Genomic DNA, 19,913 nt, shown 5'->3' with positions numbered 1-19,913 from the left:
CGGATTCTTAACCACTGCGCCACCAGGGAAGTCCTATCCCTAAGGTTTTGATGATGATGATGAATATTAGTTACCATTAACTGAGCATTAACGACCTTCCAGCACTTTACACGGATGACATGGATTACCACGTTTAAGCAGCACAGCCACCTTCCCTGTTTTACAGTTAAGGAAACAGAGGCACAGAGAGTTAAAGCAGATATTCCCAAGGGCACAGATCCAGAAGGAGTGGAGCTGGGATTTGACCCCATGTCTGCTCCACTCCGAACTCCGCCCTGTGCCCCCATACCCACTGCCTCCACAAGGCTGTCTGTGGAGCTCCTGTGCGTCCTTAGCTGAAAGCCCAGCCTGCCTTGAAGGGATGCAGGGGTGCTGGCAGGGAGGTGGGCTGAGTCTCTTCATGCAGGAGCATCCTCAGCTTTGGTCGTGGGGGAGCACCAGTGAAACCCAGGGTGACATCTTGGGAGGTCCCAGCTGGGGCATCTGGATTCATTCAGCAAATAAACATGGGACACCCAGTTACACTTGAATTTCAGATCATCAGTCAGATCATTTCTAGTATAAGTATGTCCCATGTAATATGTCTTTAAAAATTACTTGTTCATGTGAAATTCAGGTTGAACTGGGCGTCCTGTGTTTTATCTGACAGCCCTGTTGCCAACCCAGGAGAAAGCACAAGTGGGAGTGGCAGTAAGCTGGGGGTGAGAGGTCCCTGCAACAGCAGCCCACGCCCAGCTTGCACTGGCCACAGGGAGACCACTGTCCAGGCAGACGGGTCTGGCCTTAAAGGGCCAGCTTCCCACAGGCCACCCACCCCAGGCAGGGGAGGGGCCGTCCAGGACCAAGAGGCTAGTCTAGGTTCCTTCTCACAACCCCAGGTGCAAGCCCTGGGTCTCTGCCCCAGCGTGGGCAGCTGCACCCTGAGGCAAGAAAAGCTGTAGGTTGGGGCGGGGGGTGGGAGGAGGGAAGACGGTGGGGAGCTCCGCCCTGTGGAGTGTCGTTTCATTTGCATAACTACCTATGGCAGGAGAAATTTAGACCCATCCCATGAGAGTCACACAGCCTATAAGTAGAGCAAGAATATGGGCCCAGTGCTGCTGATTTTATTTTATTATGGTAAAATACATAGATAACTGGACTTCCCTGGTGGCACAGTGGTTAAGAATCCGCCTGCCAATGCAGGGGACATGGGTTCGAGCCCTGGTCTGGGAGGATCCCACATGCTGCGGAGCAACTAAGCCCGTGTGCCACAACTACTGAGCCCGTGTGCCACAACTACTGAAGCCCGTGCGCCTAGAGCCCATGCTCCGCAACAAGAGAAGCCACCGCAGTGAGAAGCCCGCGCACCGTAACGAAGAGTAGTCCTCGCTCGCCGCAACTAGAGAAAGCCACGTACGGCAACAAAGACCCAACACAGCCAAAAATAAAATAAAATAAATAAATTTTATATATTTTTTAAAAGATACATAGATAACATAAAACTAGCCACTTGAACCATTTTTCGGTGCACAGTTCAGTGGCATTAGTCATACTCATAATGTCGTACAACCATCACCTCTGTCTATTTTCAAGACTTTCCCGTCACTGCAGACAGAAACTCTGTATCCATTAAGCAATAATTCCCTGCTCCCCTCCCCCCACCCCAGCCCCACCATCTACTTTCAGTGTCTCTGAGTTTGACTCCTAGGTATCTCATATAAGTGAAATCAAATAGTGTGTGTCCTTTGGTGACTGGTTTATTTCACCTAGCAGAGTGTCCTCAAGGTTCGTCCACATTGTAGCAAATTGCCGAGCTGCCCTCCTTTTGAAGGCTGAATAATGTTTCATTGTTTGGATGGACCATGTTGTCTTTGGCTATTGTGAATAATGCTGCTGTGCACATGGGTGTGCAATGTTGATTCTTCTGGAGATACCAGGCCTGCCAGTTTTCATGCCTTAAGGTGTCCTTGCTGAGTGGTCTTCCCAACTCTTCTTGGATGCCTCCAGCAATGGGGATCTCACTACCTTCCAAGGCAGCCTCGTCAATAGCCAGTTTGTAGCCTGGATCTGTGTCCTTGTAGCTGCCCCTCATGGGCCCCATGAGCCCTGTTTGGAGCTGCTCACCCAGGATGTGTTTCTTCCTTCTTCTCCTCCACGCCCCTCCCTGTCTTCCCAGATTGGGCCTTCTGCCCACATGGCCTGGGGAGCTCTGCAGGTCACTCCTGACTGCATCAGACTCTTACTCCTCCCTTCCCCCTCCCCGACCTCTAAGAGAGAGAGAACAGGGGCTTCCCTGGTGGCGCAGTGGTTGAGGGTCCGCCTGCTGATGCAAGGGACACGGGTTTGTGCCCTGGTCCAGGAAGATTCCACATGCCACGGAGCGGCTGGGTCCGTGGGCCATGGCCGCTGACCCTGCGCGTCCAGAGCCTGTGTTCCACAACGGAAGAGGCCACAGCAGTGAGAGGCCCACGTACCGCAAAAAAAAAAAAAAAAGAGAGAGAGAACGAAATCCAACCGTGGGAAGCAGGAGGGAAGGGTCTTTAAAAACAGTATCAGTGGCAGGAATCATAAAAGCACCCGTGGTCTGATGGTCTGTCTGCCTCGATGTAAACCTCGCCGAGTTGCCCCGAGACAGGGCAGACCGTGGCGGCTGCGTCGCCCTCCCGCACTCAAGCTCACCCTCTCCTGTGTCTCCACAGGGACCTACCAGGGCCAGTGGGTCGGCGGCATGCGTCAGGGCTACGGCGTGCGGCAGAGTGTCCCCTACGGCATGGCAGCAGTCATCCGCTCGCCCCTGAGGACCTCCATCAACTCCCTGCGCAGCGAGCACACCAACGGCGCCGCGCTGCACCCCGACGCCTGCCCTGCCGTGGCCAGTAGCCCAGCCGTGTCCCGGGGGGGCTTCGTGCTCGTGGTGCACAGCGACTCAGAGGTCCTCAAGAGCAAGAAGAAGGGGCTGTTCCGGCGCTCGCTGCTGAGCGGGCTGAAACTGCGCAAGTCGGAGTCCAAGAGCAGCCTGGCCAGCCAGCGCAGCAAACAGAGCTCCTTCCGCAGCGAGGCCGGCATGAGCACCGTCAGCTCCACGGCCAGCGACATCCACTCTACCATCAGCCTGGGTGAGGGCGAGGCCGAGCTGTCAGCCATCGAGGACGACACCGACGCCACCACCACCGAGACCTACGTGGGCGAGTGGAAGAGTGACAAGCGCTCGGGCTTCGGCGTGAGCCAGCGCTCGGACGGGCTCAAGTACGAGGGCGAGTGGGCTGGCAACCGGCGGCACGGCTACGGCTGCCTGACCTTCCCCGACGGCACCAAGGAGGAGGGGAAGTACAAGCAGAACGTCCTCGTGGGCGGGAAGCGCAAGAACCTCCTCCCGCTGCGTGCCAGCAAGGTCCGCGAGAAGGTGGACCGGGCCGTGGAGGCGGCCGAGCGGGCGGCCACCATCGCCAAGCAGAAGGCGGAGATCGCGGCCTCCAGGTAGGAGGGCAGGGGGCCGGCATGGGGAGGCGTGAGGTGGTTCTGCGTCACGGGGACCTGGTTTGGTTGGTTGTGCAGCCCAGGTTGAGGGCTACGCTGGTGTTTCTCAAACTCTGCCCTGTGGAACCCTGGGGTTCCTCAGAGGTTCCCAGAGGTGGAGCAAGGAAATGGTTGACCTGAGGGGGTTCTGGGTCTTACAGCCTCCCCTCAAAGGGAGCAGACCTCCCTTCCTCTCTTTTCCTTGTTTTATATGCTGGTGTTTAATGTAAAACATTGATGGATAAAGATGGTGGCCATTCTGCTTGGTAACATGCATAGGACAGCTGCGGGCTGAGAGAAACATGTGCTGCCTCCACGGCCGCACTCCCAGGTGGGCATGGAGTGCCCAGTGCTGCAGGGACGTGGGAGCAGGGTGGCAGCTGTCTCGGCCACCCCAGCCCGAGGCCCAGATTCTCCATGGGCCCTGGATTTGGCACCAGCTGGACAGACCGGCTGTGGACACTGGCCCAGGGGCTCACTTGAGGCTTGGTGCTGTAGGCCAATAGCTGTTCTGAATGGGATGCAGGACTTACTGCATTTAGGGTTCAGCGGGGCCACCAGGCCCTAAGCGGTGGGTCCAGAGCTGACCATTGGCGGGCTCCGTGTTGGACGTTGAGGTGTCTTTGGTGTTGGTACAGGGGTGGGGGCTTCAGAGCTGGAAGAAGGGGCCCTGGGTCCCCCTGGGAAGCACAGAGGTAAGTGTGTGAGCCTGGGTCTGCCCCACTCGGCTGTGGGCAGCAGGAACCGCCAGCCACAGCTTGAAGGAAGCTGCCCTATTGCAAGCCAAGGCCCCCAGGTGGCCATGCTCCTGGGTTCTAAGGAAACAGTTCCTGACTTGAGTTCATTGAGAGCTTCGCACCGCTGTCCACTTTCCTGGGTCCAGGTGAGGCCCTCGGGTCCGCCCTGAGAGTCGTGGGGCCTGGGACGGGGATCTGGGATTGCTTTAACTGCCTTAGGCTGCCCGGACAGGAGGTGTTCAGGAGAACAGACGCTGAGTCTTTCTGGATGATTATGTATTCCCGGCCAGGGGCAGGCCTGGAGTTATTCCAGGGAGACCCCCAGTTCAGTTACGGCTCAGGCCTTCCCAGCCTTGTCACTAATAAAACTTTAGCTCTTTTGGTTCTGGTTTCCAGTGACCTTTGATCCACACTGAAAGAACAGAAAAGGTGGCTGTGGTTTGTTGGCAGACTTATCTGCGGCCCCCACCTGAGGTCTTGGAAATGAAACCCATTCCAAGAAGCTGAAGGGGAGATGGAATTGCTACCTTGAATGTCGGGGTCCTGCACTGCTCTGTTCACCCCTTCCTACTCCCCCAGAAGTGTTCAGGCCCGCATGAACAGGAGTGGCATTTATGACCCCTCATCTGGTATTTTAAGATCAAATTTGGTTCCATAGTTACTTTTTCCATTATAAATGTAACACTTGCTCCGTATGGAAAAGGCAGGGAGCCGCAGCCTGAGGGCAGGTCTCCCGCGTCACCCAGAGACTCCAGCTGGCGTTTGGCGTATTTCCTTCCTTCCAGTAGTTCCGTCTGTTTGTTACCTTTGTGCTTGGTTACCTCATTGACCTCAGTGGACCCAAGGCACTTTACAGGGCAGGGGGACAGTGTCGTCAGAAATTTGGGTGCTTGTGAGGCAGAAGCACGAGGATTTCACGGACGGTATTCCCCGGAATTGACGAAGTCCGACACCCAGGCGAATTTCTTGGGACTGGGGACATGGGACACATCTGTGGGAGGTGTTTTCTGACACCTCCCACAGAAACTGCGGGGGGCTGGTCTTCATGAAGGAGTCCGTGGAGGTGGTGGTGTGGGCGGAGCTCAGAGCCAGCTCCTTAAGTAGCCCCACCTGGGACAGGCTTCCCACCTCTCACCTGTGAGATGAGAGTGGTGGCTGCCCGCCTGCCGCAGAGGCCTGGGAACTTCCCTGACAACGGCTCCGTGTATTGGGTGCCGGCTCGCTGAGATGTCCAGCCTGGGCCCATCACTGCTGAGCAGCCCAGGGAAGGTGCTCACTCTCTCTGGGCCAGGTTCCTTGTGGAAGGATGGGATGCAGCGACATGCAGTGCCCTCAGCGTATGTGGGGCCTGGCGTGCACCACTGTCACCCTCCCAGGCGTCCCCTGAGCTGGGCCGCCCCTCCCCTCCTGCCCCTGGCCTCGTGGGGAGGTGGGTGTGAATGCACACCCGTGGTGTGATCCCAGCCTTGCGGCTTCGTGGTGCCCGGGGTCACCCCTTGGAGGTGGGAGGGGACAGTGTCCTCGGTCACCACGACAGGGATGAGGACGAGCCTCCGTTCCGGGCTGTGGTGGGAGCTGCACTTGCTGTGTTTTCTCGATGAGCTTAGATTTGAAAAAAAAAAAAAGAAGAAGAAAAAAAGGAGGAGGAGGACCAGAGGCGGCTGACCTGGAGAGTAAAGCCAGTGGATGCAGGCGGGTCGGTGCTCCGGGAGCCCTGAGGCCCACCCTCCACTGGAGTGTGAAAGTGGCCACGGCAGCCGCCTGAGGCTGTGGAGCGGCTGGCCCCGGGTGGGGTGTGGTCACTGTCACAGCCAGTTTCTGGCCAGGCGCAGGGAGCTGCGTCCTCGGGCCCCAGCCGGGGTCGGTCGCTAAGCCGAGTCAGTGAGAAATGATGCCTGGGACCTTCCCTGGAGGGCGGCTGCTGTGAGGACAGGGACGCAGGCTTTCCTGGGAAATGGGGGTGGCACGGAGCTCGGGGTCTGAGAGGGGGTCCCGGTACCTCCGTTTCAGGGCGGACCATACCCGTAGCTTCTAAGGGCCGGGGCCTGGCACCGCCCCTGAGATGGGGAGCCAGGGCTGTTGCCTGGTTCCCAGCATCCCTGCCCCCGGTGTGCGCTGGGATCACCTGGGGGCAGACACACAGGCAGCCCACCCCAGAGATGCTGAGCTCCTTGCTGGGGATGCCACCTGGGCTTCAGAGCCCTTTGAAAGCTCTCCATGTGATTCTCAGGTGCCCTCGGCACCCTCAGGAGGTGTGTAAAATGCAGATGGCCGGGCCCCACCCCCAGAGCTTCTGCCTCAGCAGATCTGGGTGGGGCCTGAGAACCTGCATTCCTGAGGAGCCCCCGGGATGCTGGTCGGGCAGGCCTGCCGCTCTTGTATCTCCCAGGAGGCCCCAGGGAAGAGGAGACGTGCGCAGACATGCCTGTGAGCAAAGGCGGGAGGTGGAGGAGGTCCCTGCCCCGTCAGGGTCAAAAGTGGGAGCCAGGGCTGAGGGGAAGGTGTGCCAGGTGGGTCGGTCTGGGCAAGGCAGATGGCATCAGAGGCCCTGCTGTGCCCCAGCTGTGACTTCTCAACATCGTGTCTGCGCAGGAGCTCGTTTTGAATGAATGAGTGAATAACTGCTTAGGCCCCACCCCCTCGCGTTGTCAGGGGCCCCGGCCGCCTCCTTTGGTTCCGGGTCCTGGAGGCATGGCCCTCGCCACCGCGGGGCAGGGGACCACCAGGCCAGGCTCCCGAGAGGGCTGAGGATCCCTTCTTGCTTCTTGGTGCCCGCAGATCCTCCAGGGTGCGAGGCACACCGCCCTGGGGTCCAGCAAGGCAGCATCTGCTGGCAAAGTTCACGGGAGAGAACTGCGAGTTCCTGCGGGTTTAGTCTGTCTCGGGGCCGGGCCCGACATCCCGCAAAAATGGGCCAGTCCTGACCCGGGCGCGCTGTTGCGCCTCGTGGGTCCCCTGGCTCCACGGAGGGGAGGAGAGGTTAATCCCCCGCCCCAGGGTTCTGTGTTGTGGGGATTATGTGACAACTCGCTGCCCCACCTGGACACCCTGCAGGTACCAGGTTTGCGCCCGAACGTGCCCTTTCAGAGGGGCAGGGGCTGAATGGTGGAACAGACGCTCGTGTCCACCCCCCACCCCGCCTCTTGGCCTGGTGCCCTGTGGCGCTACACCCGCAGCCTGGAGCTGGGAGCCAACTCTGCTTCCCGGGAGTGACCTCTGTGCTTGGGGCTGAGTGGGGAGCAGCTGCAGGCAGGGCGGCCGTGCTGCTCCAGGATCTCTTGCTCCCCGAGGGACGGGCAGCCCTGGATGGGCCGGGGTACCGGGGCAGGAGGTGGGGGCAGCCGAGGCACCCGCTACTGTGCCTTGAGGCTGCTGGGCGGTCGGGGCGCGGTGGACGGCATCGTGGCCTCAGGCCCGCGTGTGGCCGTCGGCTGACGCCCCTGTCTTGTGATGCTTTGCTGAGTGAGCAGAATGGTGGCGGGTGGAGCTGGGAGGGACCTTGACCAGACGTTTAGGTGTGGAAGGTGACAGTTCTTGGCACGTGGGCAGCCGTTCCTCTCTCCCGCACCCACGGCAGACGTGGCTAATTGACGGCTGCACTCAGAATCCTCACGCCAGGCAGTCCAGCCCTTCTGAAGGTCGGAGGTCATCCCTGCCAGCACAGTGGGAGAGTGGACCCCGTGCCGTGCCAGCAAGGCAGCCCCCAGTTCTCAGAACCAGACAGTGGCCCAGGCGGGACTAGAACTCACATCTTGGGCGCTGCCTACTGCCCTTTTCCTGTTCTTGGCCCCTTCAGACCTGTGCCAGATTCTGGGGACCCTAACTGTGAATAGCGGGGTGCTGGCTGGCTTCCTCAAAGTGCTCTCCAGATACAGCCCTGCCCCTGGGACAGGCAGGGTTTGGCGTGTGAAACCTCAGGTGAGGCCTACTCGGGGAAGGGCTTCCAAATCCCCAGGCGCTTTTTTTTTTTCCCTCCAATTATTCCACATAAATGTATTGAATGCCAGGAACTACCTGAAGCGTTAAATACAAAGATAAGTAAGACATGGTTCCAGCCACTGAGGGAACTTACAGTCCACGAGTTTAACATTTATATTAGCAAATATTCTGCTGACTTCAAGAAGGTCTCGTCTTGGTTTTAAAAAAAAAGAAAGAAAAAGGATGTCATTCTTTTTCTTATTGTAATGTTGCTGTGCGCAGTCGCTTTTTTTATGCCCGGCCCTGCGTTGGCATCTGTCTGGGCCTCAGGGCGACCTGTTTGCTTTAAGCTTTCTGCTGTGGCTTCTCTGCTCCTGAGTTATGGATCTTCACCAGGCTGTCCCCAGAGCCCTGGGTGCAGGGGGACAGTGCACAAGACCCCCTGTGGGGTCTCCCAGACTAGGAGGGTGGATTATTGCCTGGAGGTTGCCTGGGGCTCTCTAACTGGGGCATCTTTCCATCTCAAAGGAAACAAAATATTCGAGGATCTGAAAGTGGGGGGTGGGTAGTGGTGTATTATTGTTTTAAAATATATACCTATCATTCCTTGTTAAAACGTGAAGAGTCATATATCCCTGTAAAAAATGTTAACGCAACAAGGCAGACCGGTATCAAGTAACCATGTCCCACCGTGGGCTGTCCATCTCCTTAGAGGGAATCACGGTTTTTTCAGCACGTGTACAGGTAAGTGTCTCACACCTACATGATTCCCGGTTACAGTGATAGAATGGTACTCGACTTGTTTCATAGCTTGTTTTTCTTTTCCCCTCACCTTTATCCGGGACGCTTTCCATGTCAGGTATGTTTCCTTAGCAGCTGCATCATATACCATGGTGTGGATGCACCACAGTGGTCCAACTTATTCTGCTAACAAATGTTTCGGATGCGTCCCATCTCTCAGTCTTACAAACAAGGCTGCAGAGACTGTCCCTGTCCTCTGCGCCCCACCCCCCGAGCTGCTGGCAGGGGTCTTTCTCACCACGATGCCACAGAGCAGGCCTGGCTGAGTGACACGTGCATGTAAAGATCGTAGAAGCCGCTGCCACATTGCCTGGCAAGAGGCTGCACCAGTTTACCTTGGCTGGACGGGAGGGCTCCAGGAGGGGGAGGTGGGGTGGCCTTGAGTGACTGCTGTGTCATAGAGGGGTTTCTCCCTGCAGTAGGCTGATAACAGCCCCCCAAAGCATCTGCATCCTGATCATCCCTGGAACCTGTGGATGTGTGACTGTCTGTGGCAAAGGGGACTTGGCAGATATGATTATATTGGGATCTTTTTTTTTTTTTGCGGTACGCAGGCCTCTCACTGTTGTGGCCTCTCCCGTTGCGGAGCACAGGCTCCGGATGCGCAGGCTCAGCGGCCATGGCTCACGGGCCCAGCCACTTGGCAGCATGTGGGATCCTCCCGGACCGGGGCACGAACCCGTGTCCCCTGCATCGGCAGGCGGACTCTCAACCACTGCGCCACCAGGGAAACCCTACATTGGGATCTTGAGATGAAGAGATTCTGCAGGATTGTCTGGGTGGGGGGCCCAGTATCGTCACTGGGGTCCTTAGTAGCGAGTGGCAGGAGGGCAGAGTCAGAGCTGTGAGGATGGAAGTGGAGGTTGGGGTGATGTGGCCACGGGCCAAGGGCTGCCAGTGCCTCCAGACTCTGGAAGAGGCCAGGAAACAGATTCTCCTCTGGAGCCTCCAGAGGGAACCAGCCCTGCGACACCTTGATTTAGGCCCATAAGACAGGCTCGTTTTGGACTTTTGACCCCCAGATCTATAAGGTAATAAATGCATGGTGTCCTAAGCCACTGTGTATGTGGTGAATTGCTACAGCTCCGTAGGAAACCCATAAGCTCCTGGCTGTAGCCGAGGGTGGGGTATATCCCCGGTGTCCCCCTTCTAGAGCGGGCATGCCTGTCCCCTTCTCGCTCCCACCAGGCAGCCTGCTCTGCAGCCGTGCTTCCAGGTCCTGCAGATTTGGGCTCTCTGCGGCTTCCTGCCTCCGGGGGAGGGCCAGCCATGTGCCAGCAGAGGCCTTCTGGTGGGCGACAGCCATCTGTTCCGGCTCTGCCCTCCCAACATTAAAAAAAAAAAAAAAAGGAACAGGAGAGACTGGGGAGTGGGGTGCTAGGTCCTGAGAAATGCCTGCACTGGAGACCAGCCCGAGGGCTCCCTGGGGGTGAGAGGCTGCTGCCTCTGGGGCCACGTGTGCCCCCAAACTCGGGCTCCGTCCCGGAGATCCAGGAACCCTTGGCCTTGGGCCTGTGTTTCACGTCTGTAAGGTGCTTCCCGGGGCCTGGCAGGTGTCGGCTTGGGGTGCCAGCTTCTGCCCACACCTCTGTCACCTCCGGTCTGCACGCGTGGGCTTGGGGATTCGGGCTGTCAGATGGGATTAGGATCGTTGCCCGCCTTGCTCTGTGCCACTTGTCAGACAGAACGCACGGAGCCTCTCACCTGCAGGCAGCTTTCCCACCTGGCATCAGAAGGGCACCTGGGGTGGCATGCCCTGGCCCTGGCCCGGGGTTCTGGGGCAGTTGAACCTACCTTCCACTGAACTCACCCCTTCACAAGAGAAGCTGTTGTCTCTCACACGGCCCTGGAGAAAGGGGTTCCCAAATGGTCTTGGTGAGCTGTCCCCAGGCTTGGTGACAGCAGGGATTTTTTTCCTCTAAATCTAAACCCAAACCCTCCTGTTACAGCCGGAGCCAGTTTCTTTCCCATCTTTGAGGGAAATGGCAAATGATTCCACTGTTAGTAGTGCTGTGGCCCCAGGCAAGGTGCATAAACTCCCTGGGCCTTCACTTTCAACTCTGTAAAATGGGTTGAAGAGAGCGTGTGCCTGGCAGGGTCATTGTGAAGAGTGACACATCACCAGGAAAGACGGGACACCAGGCTGCCTTTGTTAGAGCAGGCGGGGGTGGGGGATATAGGGAAGACTCCCCTGCCCTTGACTCCTGGGCAGCTGTGGAGCCTCAGTCTCCCCACCTGAGTGAAGGGGCTCCCTAGGTGCGGGGACTGCCATGTCCACACTGGTCAGATCTGAGGAGTTTAATTGGCGGGTTTTTTTTTTTTTTTGGCTGCGTCAGGTCTTAGTTGCGGCACGCGGGATCTTCATTGAGGCATGCGGGGTCTTTCTTTGCGGCATGTGGGCTTCTCTCTAGTTGTGGTGTGCGGGTTTTCTCCTCTCTAGCTGCGGTGCCTGGGCTCCAGGGCGTGTGAGCTCTGTAGTTGTGGTGTGCGGGCTCCAGAACGCGTGGGCTCTGTAGCTGGCGGCACGCGGGCTCTAGTTATCCCGCAGCATGTGAGGTCTTAGTTCCCTGACCAGGGATCGAACCTGCGTCCCCTGCATTGGAAGGCAGATTCTTTACCACTGGACCACCAGGGAAGCCCCTAATTTGAGTTTAAACTGAGGTGTTTCATCAGATGGAAGTTCAGTCTAGCCTGTGGTAGGTTACATGTTTGTTCCGCATTCCCCATGCCCTTGGCCGTGTGACTGTGGTCCCTTCCCACTGGAGGCTTGGCCACGGGCTTTGTTTGGTCCGTGGGACAGGCCTGGAGTGACGGAGGGCCCATCCCAGGCTGAGGCCCTGGGACGCTTGGTGTGTTTCTGCTCACCCCCCTTGTACATCTGCCATTGCCATGACAACACACCCTGGGAGCCCCCATCCCTGGGGGTGAGGGACACTTGGGAAGACCTGATGCACGAGCAAGAATAAGTGATTATTTTAAGCCACCTGCTTTGGGGGCGCGGGGTTGTTAAACAGTGCTGTTTGGCATCCCTGACTGCTACAGCCTTCAGTGGGTGGTTCTGGAGGGAGGAAAGGAGTGTCTCCACTGTGCTTATCTGCACACACCATGGGCTCTGGGCCACACTGGACCATTGGTCGTTTTTGGAAACACTCCTGGTCCTTTATATGAGTGTCCTGGGGCTGCCGTATCAAAGTGCCTGAAACTGGGTGGCCTAAAACCACAGAAATGTTCTCTCCCAGTCCTGGAGCCGGAAGTCCAAAGTCAGGGTGTTGCAGGGTTGCAGTCCCTCTGGAGGCTCTGGGTGGGGGGCTCCTTCCTGCCTCTTCCAGCTCCTGGGGGCTCCAGGTGTCCTTGGCTGGTGTCTGCATCCCTCCAATCCCTGCCTCTGTGTCTGTCCTTCCTTCTTGTAAGGACACGTCATTGGATTTAGGGACACCTTCATCCAGTGTGACCTTATCCTAATTACATCTACCAAGACCCCATTGCAAATAAGGTCACACTCTGAGGTTCCAAGTGGATGGGAACTTGGGGGTCTGCGCTCTGCACAGCTGCACCACGGCCGCTGCTCCCGTGGTCATGAATGCCTTTCTTCCTGCTGCTTCACCTTGACTCCTGTAAATCACACCTCCTGCCTCTGGCGTCAGGCCTGCCCTCTAGAGGGCTTGGAGCAGAACTTACTGCTCTCCTGGGTAGCCCCTCCCCCGCCCCCAGTAGTTGTGTCTTTGGGTCTCAGGGTCTTATATGCTCGTGGGTCGTGCCCCAAGCTCAGAGGCGCTGCTTTTGCTTTCCCAACTTTTTCTAACCATGAACATCTTCCGTGAGAGGCTACCTTATGCATATCTAAGACGTGTGTGTGTGTGTGTGTGTTTGTGTTTGTGTGTGTTTGTGTTTGTGTGTGTTTGTGTTTGTGTATGTGGACTTTGCAGATGGTTTGGCAGAATGGAAGGGGGTTTCTTTGGTCACTGTTTGCTGACCAGGCTGTTTGCACAGTGCCCAGCCTCTGCTCTAACAGGAGCTTCAGGCTTTGTCTGCTGTCAGCTTCCCCCATCCCCGCCGCCACCCCAGACTCTGCCCCGGCCTCCCTTTGCCTCTCCCAAGAGCCATTAATGGGCTCCGCCAGGTGGGGGGTCATCTTCTCGCAGCCTGTCTGGTACCCGGAGAAGTCATACCACGTGAGCATGGAAGTTACGGATTTGATCATAACGGCAGTGAGTCAGGAGGGAGAAACGGAGGGAGGAACGGAACAAGATTGGAAGTGGGAACGTCTCATGCGTAAGCACCTCTCTGAACTTAGTTTCCATTGTTAAAAGACCTATATATTATGCATAATGGAGCCCCTAAATGTATATATTTTAGGGGATTTTGAAGAGTCATCTTGACCACTTGAGGTTTTCTCCAAACCTAAAGTCTGTGTAAATCGTGACTTGGCTCTATTAATCAGGACTCTGCTGCCAGCAATAGAATCTTAGCTCAAATTAGCTCAAGCAGAAGGGGACTGTAGGGGGCTTCCCTGGTGGCCCAGTGATGAAGAATCAGACTGCCAATGCAGTGGACACAGGTTCAAGCCCTGATCCGGAAAGATCCCACATGCCGTGGAGCAACTAAGCCCGTGCGCCACAACTACTGAGCCTGTACTCTAGAGCCCGTGGGCCACAACTACTGAAGCCCATGCGCCTAGAGCCCGTGCTCCACACAAGAGAAGCCACTGCAGTGAGAAGCCCATGCACTGCAACAAAGAGTAGCCCCCGCTGGCCACAACTAGAGAAAGCCCACGTGCAGCAACGAAGACCCAACGCAGCCATACATACATACATACATACATACATACATAAAATAAATTTGTATTAAAAAAAGAAAGAAAGAAAGAAAGGGACTGTATTGGCTCCCATTTCCTGGGTTGGCTTCAGACACAGCTGGATTCAGGAGTCCAGATAATGTCAGGGCTCTCTCTGTCTTTGGTTCCCTCTCTTGGTTCTGCTTTCCTCTGTGTGATAATTTCATTCTCCAGCAGGTTTTCCGCGTGTGGTGGGAAAGGCCACCAGGTCTGCGTTCACATAACCCTTAGAGTTCTCGATCCCGGCGGGAAAGAGAGACTTTTCTCCCAGGGTCCATATAGTGATGATCTGGAATGGCTTGGATTGGCTCTGCTGGAGTCACCTGCCTACTTACTACCCATGAGGGATGGGATTTCCTGCTTGGCCAGGCTGGGTCATGTGCCCACCTCAAAGACAGTGGTCAGAGGATGGATATCCTGATACGCCACCAGGACGTGTAGTGGGGGAGGGATGGTCCCTAATGGGGGGCGCTGGGCAAACAAACCATCCAACTTCAGCAGGGAGCAGTACCGGTTCACATTCTCATGTCCATGTGGAAAGTAGCAGTGCCTCAGCCAGTCTTCTTTCTACGGAGACCTATTCACATACCATAAAAACCCCCCTTTTAAGGTGCACAACTCAGTGGTTTCCAGTGTGTTCAGAGTTGTACAAGCATCCCTGCTGCTTTCAGAACATTTCCATCGCCCCAAAAGAAACCTGCACCCCTGTGCCAGCCTCTCCCCCCGCCCCTGGCAGCCACACATCTACAATCTGTCTGTGCATTTGCCTATTCTGGACACTTCATGTAAGTGGAATCCTACAATATGTGGAATATGTGGTCTTCCATTTCCGACTTCTTCATTCAGTGCAGTGTTGTCAAGGCTCATCCCTGTTGTCGTCTGTGTCTGAGCTTCATTCTTTCTACGGCTGAGTAACATTCATGGTACAGATGGACCCCATTTTGTCGATCCACTCGCAAGTTGATGGACATTTGGGTTGTTTCTGCTTTTGTCTATTATGAATAGTGCTGCTGTGAACGTTTGTGCACAAATTTGGGGGTGGATGTATGTTTTCAGTTCTCGTGGGTGGATACCTGGGAGAGGAATTGCTGGGTCGTAGGGCCATTCTAGGTTTAACTCTCTGAGGAGCTGCCCCACTGCTGTGCACGGTCTGCCCCTCCCACATTCCCGTCAGCCCCGCACGAGGGTTCCCACATCTCAGCGTCCGCGCTGACACTTGTTACCGTGCGTCTCTGATTCTAGCCGTGATTCTGGGTGTGGAGCGGACCTCCTTGTGCTTCTGATTGCATTTCGAGCATCTTTCCCTGCGCTTGTCAGCCATCTGTGCATCTTCCTGGGAGAACTGTCAGCAGCTTGGATTTTTAATAAATATTTGTGTTGTCTTCCCTGTGGGCTGTGTTTGTTAGCTGGAGGCACCCACCCCATGGGGCTGAGCTGCCCTGTGCTCTGGTGGGGCCTCTGCAGGGCGGTGCTCGGGAGAGCTCTGGGTCGGGTTCGGCCGGCACTGAGGGAGGGCCCCCTTCCCCAGCACTGACCCGGGAGCCCTTGGCCAGCAGTGCTGTCCTGGGGGAGCAGCGGGGCCCCCCTGGGGACAGACCTGATTCTTCTGCAGTTGTCACCAGGGAGACCAGGTCCCTCCTGCCCCGAGGCCCTGGTGAGCTCATCTTCTAGAAGAAGCAGGGCCCTACCCCCATCCCCGCCCTGCTTGGGTCCCTCCGGGAGGAGACTGAAGCTGCTCAAGACCCTGCCCCCTCCCTGAACCTCAGGTGCCGCCCAGCTCCTGGGACCTCGCAGGAGCATCAGGGACCTGGAGGGTGTTTGTCGCTTGGCCTCTTTGGCTCCCACACCCTCTCCCTTGAGCCCCCATCCCTGCCCTGGGCTCCTGGGCTGGGGGAAGGGGAGGTGGAGGCGGTAGAGCGCCAGCTCTGCGTCTCAGGCCCCAGTGCCACACCCCAACCCCAGGGACTGGTGAGAGGCCACATATATGAAAAGTGTAGCACAGCACCTATTGTGGGGGACTTGCGCTGGGGTGAACAGTGCCCCCCCCAGAATCCATGTCCACCCAGAACCTCAGATGTGAGCTTGTCTGGAAATAGGGTCTTTGCAGGTGTAGTTTAAGATAAGGTCACACTGGATAAGGGTGGGCCCTAAATCCAATGGCACGTGTCCTTATAGGAGGCCATGTGAGGACAGAGGCAGAGATGGAGGGACACAGCCACAAACCAAGTGTCACCTGGACCCCCAGGAGCTGGAGGGGCAGGAAGGACCCTCCCCCATAGCCTCCGGAGGGAGGGTGGCCTTGTGACCCCTGGGTTTCAGATTCTGGCCTCCAGACTGCGAGAGATTAAGTCCTGTTGTTTTGACCCACCCGGCGTGTGCAGCAGCCCAGGACACTGTACCTGCCCGTACGACCTGTGTGTCGTCTCCTCGGCTGTAAGGGGAGCTGTCACACCTTCACAGCGACCCAGGGGCTCCCCGGCAGCCTTTCCCTTTTGCTTGGGCACATTCATCACTTCTCCGTTTGGAAAACTGCCTTGAGTAGGAATTTTCCTGAGGAAATGAGGAAACTTAAGCAAAACAGGGCTTTGTTCCCTCCCCATCCTACTGCTGCTCGTCCAGCCTGACTGTGCAGGGCTGGCTCTCGGCCCTCCACCCAGGTCCCCTCCTTCCTGGGTGCACAGCTGGGGGCGTCTCTGGGCTCCCCCTGCAGTGGGGTGGCCGCAAGCCAGGCAGGAGCCGGAGAGCAGGTGCAAATGACCCTCCGTTCCGGGCGCGTGGCTCCTTCCCTATCACTTGGCTTCACCACAGTGTGGCCCAGAGCCGGTGTTGACCTGAACTCTGGCCCACTCCTCCCCGAAGGTTACTTTTTTTTTTTTGCGGTACGTGGGCCTCTCACTGTTGTGGCCCCTCCCATTGTGGAGCACAGGCTCTGGACGCGCAGGCTCAGTGGCCATGGCTCACGGGCCCAGCCGCTCCGCGGCACATGGGACCCTCCCGGACCGGGGCATGAACACGTGTCCCCTGCATCGGCAGGCGGACTCTCAACCACTGCACCACCAGGGAAGCCCCCAAGGTTACTTTTGAAGAGAATTCCAGGCATCGTACCCTTTCATCTATGAAAATTAAAATAATTTTAAAAAATCATAACCTCAATATCATCCCCCCCAAAATAACACCAATATCTAATATTAAAATCCAGCCGCGGTTCTCATTCTACTGGCTGCCTCATTCTTAATCAGTTTATTTATTTAAAACAGGACTGAAATAATACCATGCGTTGTAATTGGCTGATATGTCCCTGGTCTCTTAAGCTGCAGATTCCCTCGCTGCCTTTTCTTTTTTAAATTTGTAATTTTTATTGGAGTAAAGTTGATTTATAATGTTGTGTTAGTCCTCGCTGCATTTTTTCCCTTGCAGTTTGTTTGTTGAGAAAACCAAGTTGTTTGTCCTGTAGAATTTCCTACAGTCTGGGCTTTGCTGAGCGCCTCTGGGGGTGGGCTTAATAGGTCCCTCCGTCCCGAGGATTTCTGAAACCAGTAGTTAGACCGAGGGGTGTGATCTGGTTCTGCTTGCTTGTTTGTGTAAGAATATTTGCTGGGTGCTCTGAGCAGCTCTGAAGATAGCAGGACATAAAGGCTGTCCTGCCTCTGGGTGAGGTCACTGGTCAGTTGTGGCCATTGCTAGGTCATGTTTCAGGAACACCTGGTTTTGGCTTTAAATGAACAAGAAATAAGCATGGGTTGCATCTGAGCTGTTACCCATCCTTGGGCCTGTTTGTTACAGCACTTAGCCCAGCCTGACTGATACATTGACTGCTGAGCTGATGCCTCTCCTGCTGCAGCATGTGTGTGTGGGAGGGTGGTTCTGGCCCTGCCCAGGCAGCTGGCTGGACTCCAGAGCCCCAGGCAATGAGGGCCCCTCCCCGTGTGGCTCATCTCCAGGCAAGCCCGGTGCTGGTCCGTCTGCAGCCCTGTAGCCCTGCGCGTGGGTGAAGTGGTGATTGCCCGGCTTCCGCCTGCCCAGAGAGGCAGCTGCTGGGAGGAGGGAGGCGGGGCTCTGTGCCCCCAGACTCTGAGACAAGACTCTCCTCCCACGCCGGCGTGGGGGAGCCTTCCCTCACTCTTCCCTCAGCCACTCGTGATGTTTCGATACACTTTCTTCTTCTTTTTACGCAACTAAAGAGTCAGATCATAACACTGCCTCTAAACCCCACCACCCACAGGGGCCACTGCCCAGGGTCTTTTTTCCCATTCGCACAATGCACGTGTGTGCGTAGAGGAGGCATGTCATGTCGCTTCTGTAATTCACAGACCCTTTTTGAACATTTCTGTGTGATACACACACCAGCTAGAGGTACTTCTTCCCCGGAACAAGCTGCCTTCTAGGGTGTTCTTGATTTGAGGCTTTACAATCACGTGTGGATAGTGTCCTATCTTTACAAAGAAAAAAAGACTGAAAGTATACATTCATACACAAATACTGAGAGTATACATTTAGATGCTTGTCTCTTGGCCGTGTGGCTCGATGCCTCTAACTTTGACAAGCCTCTTACCGCCCCTGGGACTCCCCTGAGATGGGGGTGGGGCTGAGATCTGCCGGCTGATGGGGTCCCTGCAGCAGGGGTCACGGGCCCTGCTGTCCTCCCCTATCCTCCGGGCACGGGTAGGGATCCAGGAAGCCCGTAGGGAGGGCTCAAGTCTGCAGCCACAAGCCCCCTTGAGTTGGCCACCCGTCCCCTCCCGGGACCTCGAGGCTGTGACGCTGGCACCAGCTCCCCAGTGAGGCTTTGATGTGAGGTCTGTGGGGCCTGCCCTTCTCAAAGGGAATCGGGGGGAGCGGAGGGGTCTGGCAGTCGGGTCCAAGCCTCTGCGGTGTTCTCTGTAACCTCAGGCTTGCTTGTCAGACGGGCCCCCCCGATACCCACAGAGGTCCCGCTCGACCAGCCAGGAGGCTAGTCTTGTGGGACCAAGTGTGGTGGCCAGTGTCGCCTGCGTGGAGACTGACCCAGCTCCATGGAAGGTCTCCACCAGTGCAGAGAGGGGATATCGGGACGGGGGCGCAGGACCCCTGCCTCTGGGACTGGGCACAGCGGCCTGTCCCTAGTGCCTCGTGTTGGGTCATCTCTGCAGTGGACAGAGGGGTACGTCAGCAGCCTGCTCTCTCTGTCCCAGTGCTTCCAAGCCTCGGGATGCAGTCCAGATCCCCAGCTGGATGGCAGCCCTCCTTGTATTCTGGCCCTGTGACCCACCACCCGGGCTGCAGTCCTGCACTGCAGCCCCACCACCCTCTGGGCAGCCTTCCTCTTTGCACACGCTGTTCCTTCTGCTTGAAATGCCTTAGCTCCACCCAGCCACCTCCTATGCGTTCCTCAAGACCCAGTTCAGACACACCTTTCTGAACCCATCTCCAACTCTGATAGGAGTTCTTATCTATTTGTTGGAATTGTGAGTTCCCTGAAGTTATGACCATCTCCTTCTCAGTACCCAGTAGGTACAGGAGCGAGGAGGGGAAGCAGGGGATCTCTCTAATAAAGAGGAACGCTTCTGAGTAATACACGTTGGGGGCTGTAGGGTTGGACCGGCCATGGTAGTCTGACCTCATGTGAGCCTTCCCTCTGAGCTTGTTTACCCATCTGTACATCAGGCATGATGATAGACCCATTCCTGGGGCAGCTGGGATGGACCGGGAGGATGCCTGTGGAATGCTCAGCACATCCTTGCCCCCAGAAAGCCCTCAGGGATTGCATTTCCACCTTGGGATCCTCGGGGCAGTGGGAACTCACAACAAGCTCGCTGAACACTAACTCAGGAATCAGAGGAATTCTCCTGCCAGGCTCTGGTCCTCTCACCGCCCACAGACACTGTTCCTCAGGTCCTGGTCACTGCCCCGCCCTCTCCTTGTGGAAGGGTGACCACACACGTGGACTGGTCACCTGGGACATTCCAGCGAGGATTTCAGATAAATCCCTGCCCTGGTTTGGCTCCAGGAAAACACTGTCGCTGCAGGCGAGCTGTTCTTTGTTGCCGAGCACCCAAAGGGCGTGGCGAGCGGGTTCCTGTTGCCCACCTTGGACAAAGGCTATGTGCCACCAGTTTGCCTCGGGGGTCAGAGGGGCGGCGCCTTGGGGC

The 19,913-nt window shown here is 56.7% G+C and overlaps 1 protein-coding gene across 1 annotated transcript in view; it reads left to right on the top strand.

Moving 5' to 3' along the window:
- The window catches only part of JPH3 (junctophilin 3), an 86,756-nt gene that overhangs the window by 31,951 nt on the left and 34,892 nt on the right, over positions 1–19,913 (top strand). Inside the window, exon 2 of the mRNA XM_081216121.1 lies at positions 2,679–3,456. Coding sequence (XP_081072247.1) covers positions 2,679–3,456 — 778 coding nt within the window. The remainder of the gene's footprint in view (positions 1–2,678; positions 3,457–19,913) is intronic.

This window comes from Mesoplodon bidens, assembly GCF_964165515.1.
Source record: "Mesoplodon bidens genome assembly, chromosome: 18".
In the NCBI taxonomy this organism is placed as follows: domain Eukaryota; kingdom Metazoa; phylum Chordata; class Mammalia; order Artiodactyla; family Ziphiidae; genus Mesoplodon; species Mesoplodon bidens.
This window is presented reverse-complemented; position numbering and strand designations above follow the sequence as displayed.